This window comes from Leptomonas pyrrhocoris (genome assembly GCF_001293395.1).
Source record: "Leptomonas pyrrhocoris isolate H10 chromosome Unknown, whole genome shotgun sequence".
Classification (NCBI taxonomy): Eukaryota; Euglenozoa; class Kinetoplastea; order Trypanosomatida; family Trypanosomatidae; genus Leptomonas; species Leptomonas pyrrhocoris.
This window is the reverse complement of record NW_015438364.1, coordinates 926,500-934,056: the sequence shown is the minus strand read 5'-3', so window position 1 is coordinate 934,056 and position 7,557 is coordinate 926,500. Positions and strand designations below refer to the sequence as shown.

General features: G+C 58.2%; 3 protein-coding genes across 6 annotated transcripts in view; all 3 read right to left on the bottom strand.

The window, feature by feature from the left end:
• ABB37_04844 (putative receptor-type adenylate cyclase) overlaps nt 1-3,925 on the bottom strand; it is a gene marked incomplete at its 3' end in the record, with an annotated part of 4,019 nt that extends 94 nt beyond the window's left edge. Inside the window, exon 1 of one of the 3 annotated variants that reach the window (XM_015802653.1) lies at nt 1-3,925. This exon is cut by the window's left edge and continues 94 nt beyond it. In XM_015802653.1, the coding sequence (XP_015659097.1) occupies nt 1-1,961 (1,961 nt within the window). In that variant the 5' untranslated portion in view covers nt 1,962-3,925. The other 2 variants (XM_015802654.1, XM_015802655.1) reach the window with 2 other exon arrangements.
• Nucleotides 3,926-4,373: 448 nt separating this feature from the next.
• Nucleotides 4,374-5,048, bottom strand: ABB37_04843 (putative 60S ribosomal protein L13; the record flags this gene model as incomplete). Its single annotated transcript, XM_015802652.1, has 1 exon — nt 4,374-5,048. Exon 1 carries the CDS (start codon nt 5,034-5,036, stop codon nt 4,374-4,376), a length of 663 nt encoding a protein of 220 aa, XP_015659096.1. The 5' UTR covers nt 5,037-5,048.
• Nucleotides 5,049-5,673: 625 nt separating this feature from the next.
• ABB37_04842 (putative 60S ribosomal protein L13) lies at nt 5,674-7,273 on the bottom strand (the record flags this gene model as incomplete). 2 transcript variants are annotated; one of them, XM_015802650.1, is made up of 1 exon in its annotated part: nt 5,674-7,273. In XM_015802650.1, exon 1 carries the CDS (start codon nt 6,526-6,528, stop codon nt 5,674-5,676), a length of 855 nt encoding a protein of 284 aa, XP_015659094.1. In that variant the 5' UTR covers nt 6,529-7,273. The 2 variants fall into 2 exon arrangements, with proteins under 2 accessions (XP_015659094.1, XP_015659095.1); XM_015802651.1 differs by having other exon boundaries at nt 5,674-6,546.
• Nucleotides 7,274-7,557: the final 284 nt, after the last annotated feature.

Here is a 7,557-nt window from a genome sequence, read left to right as displayed (position 1 = left end):
GTGCCAGCGGCTGAACTCCTGTAGTCGGAAACGATGATCGCGGACGGGTTGTTGGAGAGGAAAGTCGCGATGGGCGATGGATCGTCGTCGGTGAAGCCGGCGAAGAAGTTGACGCCGGTGGTGGAAAAGGCGCTGGTCGTGTCATCGTCCATCGCCACGCTGGTGATGGTCGGGTTGCTGTAGCCAAACGTGTCGGCGGTTTTACTCAGCACATCCGTGACCTGCGCCGTCTCCACGGCGTCATAGCCGTGCAGCACAACGTGCAGCTTCGCCGCCACGCCCGTCACCGCAGCGATGGTGGGAAGTTGGGAGTACAGTATGTATATCTCCTGCGCCACTGTCGGCATCAAGCGGATAAAGCTCCTCTTCTCAATGATCCGGCGCCCGTGCGCGAAGACGGGTGCGACGACGAGCAAATCGCCCTTTTCAAGATCGTCCGCCACTGGGCCCATCAGCACGTCCACGGTGTGCTCGCTCACCTCCGCGTCCAGCACTGCCTGCTGCGTCGTTGTCGAGGCATTCATGACGGCCATATTCAGCGAGATCTCCGTCGTGTTCAGGAAGTCCATCGTTAGGGGGACGATGGTGCTGAGACGGTCCGCAGGGTCCACGACCTCCCCATTGTCGGTCAAGGCAAAAGTCACCACACTCAGCGGTTTGGGCAGCTCAACATCCGTGGAATAGCACACCGCCTGCGAGTAGGTGAACATAGTGTCCTCCAAGACAGTCCAGACAGACCCGTTGACGAAACGCGCGAGGAAGGCGGTGTGGCCGCCCTGGTTGCAGTTGCACATCGCACCCGTTTTAGCTGCAAAGGGATCGCAGGTGCCGCCGTAGTCACCGTAGACGGCGGTGTCTCCGAAGACGTAGCGGTTCTGGTTAAAGATCCCTGTCTGGTAGGTGGCACGGTCCGTAATCCAGTCGACCCGTTCAAGCGTGCGCTGGATGACATTGCCGGCCAGCCACCCCACCACCATTTGCTGGCCCGTAATGGAATTGCGCGCAAAGAAATCTTTGGCCGCGCGCAGCAGATCCGCGGAGCTGCTCAGTGCGCCCGAGGAGCTCGAACCGTTCAGCAGCCTGTAGGTGCTCCGGCCAGAGTGCACGATGTAGTTAGCCATCTCTTTTTGAAAGAGAACAATGTGAGTGATATTGGTGTTGTCGTCTGCAGGTGAGCGCGAGGTGGTGCTGCTGAAGATCCGGTAGTCGTGCCTGCTGGAGGCATCTCCATCAGTTACGTTGACGTAGGCCTTGTACATAGCCGTCTGCAGGGCCAAGCAGCCCATGATGGCTGCCGACGACGTACGCGGGTCCAGCATGAGCGCTCGCGCAAACTCATACGTCTGCAGTCCGGGAATGCCCCACACAATCACCACCTGCGGATGTGTGTCCGCCATGGCGTCAAAAGCGGCACGGTTCACGGCGGAGTCCGTCGCAGAGTACTTCACGGAGTAGACAGCGGCCGGGTCACGCTCAAGGCGGCTCAGCATCTCCCGCATCTCTTGATATTCAGCATCACCGTAGTCGGCGTCCGTCAGGTACATGAACGCGATGCGCTTCGCACGGAGGGTGTTGAGGACGTACGACATGATCACCTTCAGCTCGGCGAGCGGCTCAGCACGGATGAAGTACGCGTGGGGGTTCCACACACGCACGGTCGACGACCCCGTGAAGGGAGCCAGTAACACCAAATGGTTCTCCTTCACCACGTTGCTGTTCAGCGCGGCCATCGTTGAGGCGTCCGAGTAGGGCCCCAAGACGCCCAACAGCGTAGGGTGGTCCGCCAGGCCCTGTGCAATCACCGCGGCGACATCGGTCAGGTTGGCGCTGCTGTCGGGTTCGACAATGACGAGGGGACGGTTGCCGCCAACGGTGTAGCGGGAGGCGTAAAAAGCAGCGTCCATGCCGGCCCAGATGGCATTGGCATTCGTCTCCGACTCTTGATCTGCGCTGTGCATCATGTTGAGCAAATAGACGGGCTCGGGGCCGCTGCCGGGCGCCGTGGAGCTGGCAGCACGCACCGGTACGCATGATGCGTCGGGCACACAGAACAACAAACAGCACAGCGCAACGAGGACGCCGAGGAAGAAAAAGATGCGGCGGCTCTTCGCACCGGGTGAGCGGCGACGGCGCGCACAGCAGCCACGGAGGGGTCTGCCGCTCCCGCCTCCTTGGCACCGGTCGCTGTGCCGAAGGAAGTTGGTGGACATCGGTTTGGGGTGGGTACGTGGGGCAACCAAACGGAGCAAGCCACCACGTACAAAACGAACGAATGAAAGAGGAAATGGAAGAAGCTGAAGAAGGACGGATCAGAATTGCAGTCAGCGGTCTCACCGGCTGCGCTTTGATCGCGTAGGTGCGTCAGCTGCGAAAGATAAACAAAGTAAAAAGATGTTCCAAGAGAGCGGGCTACGCTCAAGAGGAAACGAAAGCAACGCGAGAGGGGAGGATATTTATCCGCAAAGCGTTCGGAAAGGGCGCCGGCCACAGAGTCGTCTGCGCCGCTGTCGGTTCGGGCTTCGAGTGGTGCGCGCAGCGGACCTCGCAAAGGAAAAAGAAGGCAGAGAGGAGTTAAGGAGAAAAAAAGGGCTAAAATATTAAAGATTCGTTGGTGGCGAAAACACAAGAAAGCTGGTGAAAGCGGCGTTGTGCAGTCTGTCGTTAAAGCCGGGCGGCCGCCGTTCGTACGGCACACACACGGAGAGCGCAGGCAGAAGAGAAGATAGAAGCGGGAGGCGAGAAGCGAGAAGCGGGAGTTCAGTCAGCAGCAGTGGCCGGGAGAGGAGCGTCCACCGCGGAGAGCGGCACGGAGGAAAAGGAAGAGGTGCGGGCAGGCGTCTCGACGCTCCGTCGGCAAAGGCTGCGGTGCCAGGGGCTGACATCCGCAGATCGGCACCGTGAGCCCGTCGCCGTGCAGCCCCGCGCGGCTCCAGAGGCCGCAGCACTGAGACCGCAGCAAGACAGCAGCGCCTCGAGAAACTACGCACGCGGCGGTGCGCTTCGCAGGGCAGCGGTCAATCGGACTCGGTTTCCTGTGGGACGCAGCGCACACCTAGAACAGCCCGGAGACAACCGTCGTCTGTGAGCACGTTGGGAGCACAGGACTTGCTGTGACGCCGCACATGGACCAGTGCAACGGCGGGCGGGCGGCGTCTACAAGGAGGACGCGCACCCGCCACATAAACAAAAGCGGAGAAGCAAGAGGGAACGCGGTGCGAGGAGCTCCACACGTTACGCACGAAAAGGGCTGATGGCGCAAGAAGCAGCGCTACCGCGACGGAGGCCAAAGAGCACGGTGGTGCAGCACACCGAAGGAGGAGAGGAGAGGAAGGATACCTGCGTGTGTGCGTGCGAGGGCGGGCAACACACACGCCTTTCAGCACCGTGAGAGAGGCGGAGAGACACACCGTCTGCTGGGTGCTGCGGCGAGGCGGAGACAAAAAGCGGGCAGCACGCACGCACCGTTTCCGTGAACTCGCGCTGCCCCACCAGCCGTGTGGGAGAGCACACGGAAAGCAGATGCTCACGGCAGAGAGGAGGCGGTAAGGGCACCGAAGAGAAGGCCCACACAGCACACGCAAACAGAGGCCAACGGCGAGCCTGCATGGGGAGGCGCACACCCACGTACACGCACAGCTGCGTTCGCACGCGCAGACGTGTCAGCCAGCAATACGCAGCGGCGAGAGCAGCACCACACGCCGCGAGCGCTCACACCTCTGCTCCGTCGTCGAGCACGGCGCGGACACCTCGGAGGCGGTCGTGCCCTCATCACCGCTCACATACGGCGGTCCGTGGCGGCGGCGGAGGCGCCGTGTCCGCAAACGTGTTCACAGCCTAGTCGCAGGGAGCATAGAAGTCCCCGGGGCAAAGGAAGATCGCCGCGGCGTCGCAAGTTTTCACAAACAATTCCAAACGCCTACTCTCTATTTGTGAAGGAGGGAAAGAAGAAGGAAGAGGAGATAAGAAAAAACACAAAAAAAAGAGGAGCAGGAGCAGAAGTGAATTTGGAAGGTGTGTGACATGGCGCGCATGTCAAAATTGCGCTCATCAGGAAGTCGCGCATGTAGGAAAATAGCACTGCGACGTAAATACGAAGATTCCGTTTCATGCTCGCCCTACGATCGCGTAATTGGATAGAGCAGGAGAAGAAATTCATGTATGTGTTGTACCCAATCCTGTAAAAGGCAGACCATCATCATAGCAAAAGTGCTGAAGGCTCTGTTGCATCATGTACGGCACCACGCATGAGCACAGCATCCTCCTCTCACTGTCTTGTTGTTGCCTTTGAAGTTTCAGGTATTTGAAATGACGAAAATAAAAGGAAAATGCAACGAGAAAAGTCACAGAGAGTGTTCAAAGGCACCCAAGCGGGTTTACTTGCCAACCTTGTCCTCCTTGGCAGCCTCCTTGCGCGCCGCGCGAGCCTTGCGGGCACCGAAGAAGCGGACGGCGGAGTGGTTCTTCTTGAGGAACGCGTACACGTTCTTCGTCGCCTCCTCGCTCGTCACGGCGCGCGGCGCCTCCTTGGCGGGCATCACAACCGGGCCCACGGCGGCATCGCCGAAGCGAGAGCGGTCCTGAGTGGCCGCCTTCACCTCCTCCTCCGAGGCCTCGCCCTTCTGCACCTTCTTGTGGTTCACAGGGAACAGCACAAGCTTGCTCAGATAGGTCTTCAGGCGCTGCACGTTCACGTTCATGCCCTCCTCGGACTTGTTCTTACGGCGGCCATCCACGCGAATGCCGATGGTGGCGGCGTATCGGGGGTTCAGACCGGCGGCCTTCAGCTCAGCAGGGGAGAAACCGCGGCCCAGCCGCTTCTTCATGTTGTGGCGCACCGTCGGGCAGTTCACCTGGGGACGCAGCGCCTTCAGCGGGCGGGGGAAGACCTTCTTCGCCTTCACCAGGCGCAGACGGCGGCGGCGGTTCTTCTGCGCCGGCTGGTTCAGGAACACCTTCACATTACCCTTCTGCGAAGAGCACGGGTTCCAGTGCTTCTTCTGGTGAACGTGGGGGATCGCGTTGTTTCCCTTCGGCATCTTCGCTTCGGCAAGTAAACCCACACCGATCGTTTACCCGACTTGTGTTGAAATTCCTTTCTCGGGAGTTCGCCAACTCGTCGCGTGCAACGCGTCTCACGTGCGTTACGTTGCCTTTTTCCTGTCTCTGCTCGCTGGAGGTGCCACGTGACATGAGTATCATGTTTTTCTTTTCATTTCGCTTGATTCATTTCTTTACCTGAAAAAAAGACAACCATGAAACTTGAAATTTCAACTCGAGGCAGCTCGACCGAACAGCGGAGCAGCCGTTAGAACGAAGATACACGCGACTCTGGGCTTTCGTGTTTGGCTCCTCACTTGCGCGCGGTGCGGTTCTGGAACATCCTTGTCAGCGTGCTGAGGCCGTTCATGTCTACGAGTTGACTTCGGTGTACCGGTGCCCTCGTTCGTGGCAGCTTCGCAGCGCTGTATGTTGAGGTGTGAGGGCCGATGTGGCAGGAGAAGATAACAGACTCCGACATTGCCTGCTGACGCGTACGGGAGGTCATTTCTCTACGGATTGTATGAAAGGGCCTTGGTGAACGCGACCTACAGCGTGTTACGCTCTTCATGCTTTTCCTTTTCTTCTGACTGCGGTGCTACTGCTTTCGATGTGATAGTGCTGTATCGCCTTTACTCACTTTTCCTTCCTGCTCTGCGCTCCTCCTCCCTTTTCTCGTTGCCTTCGCTTGATTCTACCACCTCTGCACCGTTCTTTTGGTTGTTCTACTCCGCGCGCGATGGCCGGTGACGACCATCGTCCACTCCAATTCACCCTCAATATAAAAACCCTCGCTACTGCGACATGTTCGCTGTGATCGTACAGAAATAGCAAAGAGTCCTTGTCCTCCTTGGCAGCCTCCTTGCGCGCCGCGCGAGCCTTGCGGGCACCGAAGAAGCGGACGGCGGAGTGGTTCTTCTTGAGGAACGCGTACACGTTCTTCGTCGCCTCCTCGCTCGTCACGGCGCGCGGCGCCTCCTTGGCGGGCATCACAACCGGGCCCACGGCGGCATCGCCGAAGCGAGAGCGGTCCTGAGTGGCCGCCTTCACCTCCTCCTCCGAGGCCTCGCCCTTCTGCACCTTCTTGTGGTTCACAGGGAACAGCACAAGCTTGCTCAGATAGGTCTTCAGGCGCTGCACGTTCACGTTCATGCCCTCCTCGGACTTGTTCTTACGGCGGCCATCCACGCGAATGCCGATGGTGGCGGCGTATCGGGGGTTCAGACCGGCGGCCTTCAGCTCAGCAGGGGAGAAACCGCGGCCCAGCCGCTTCTTCATGTTGTGGCGCACCGTCGGGCAGTTCACCTGGGGACGCAGCGCCTTCAGCGGGCGGGGGAAGACCTTCTTCGCCTTCACCAGGCGCAGACGGCGGCGGCGGTTCTTCTGCGCCGGCTGGTTCAGGAACACCTTCACATTACCCTTCTGCGAAGAGCACGGGTTCCAGTGCTTCTTCTGGTGAACGTGGGGGATCGCGTTGTTTCCCTTCGGCATCTTCGCTGATAAATACCTACACAGAAGCAGCAAAGGTTGATAGGAAAAATGAAACGAAAATAGGAGGCGAAAAAAGAAGGTTTTGCGGGTAGGGAGGTGCGGAGAAAGAAGGGAGGAGGCGGAACGTGGAGGGAGACGTACGTCGGGCAACGGAAATGTGAACGACAGCTTTCCCGATGGGAGTACGGTGTCACTGAATGACTTTTTCTTTTACTTTGCCTTCTAGAAAAGGAATACGAAATGCGAGAGAGGACTCGTACACAACGACGTAAAGATCACACGTTTCCACTGTAAGGCGAGTGCCCTTTTTCTTTCCACCTGGCCGTTGAGGGCAACTCTACACACTCCATCGGCAACATGCACCGCCTTTGGCCGGCGGGTGCAAAACATTGGCGCAAGCGTGAGTGCGGCACTGAACACTTTTTTTTTGCCTATTTCTCATATCAGTGATGCGACTATTCGAGGAGCCGTAACTGTAATACTACTAAGAGGTAAACTGCAGCGAGGAGGAGATGTACGACCAACGCAGAGAACCGACGCACAGGGATACGCAAGACACTTTTATAATGATAATAAAACAGGTGAGCGCCCAGGACGCACTGAAAACACAACACAGAGACGCCCCGCACCGCCGCGCGTGTCCTCCTCTTCGTTGATGACGCTCACGAAGCACGTTTTGACCTGCGCAGACGAAATGAACAATTGAGTGAGTATCATAAAAGGCGAAATGAAATGAAAGGAAGCTTTCCTAAGAAAAAGGTAACGCGTGTAAGTTGCAAAGGAGGGAAAGAACGGAAGAAGAAGAAGAAATGGCGGAGGCACCGGCAGCGAAGAGGAGCCAAAGGCACACGCGCGCATCTTCCCTTCTTCGTTGTCGCGTGTCTGTCGTGCTGCGATGAGAGAAGGAGGGGGTTCAAAAACGCCTTGAGACGCGACAGACTGTTTAAAAAAAAAAACCCTTCATTAGACACAGCAACGACACCGCAGCGGGAAAGAGTGCATTTCGCCGTATCACACAAAGGAAAAGTA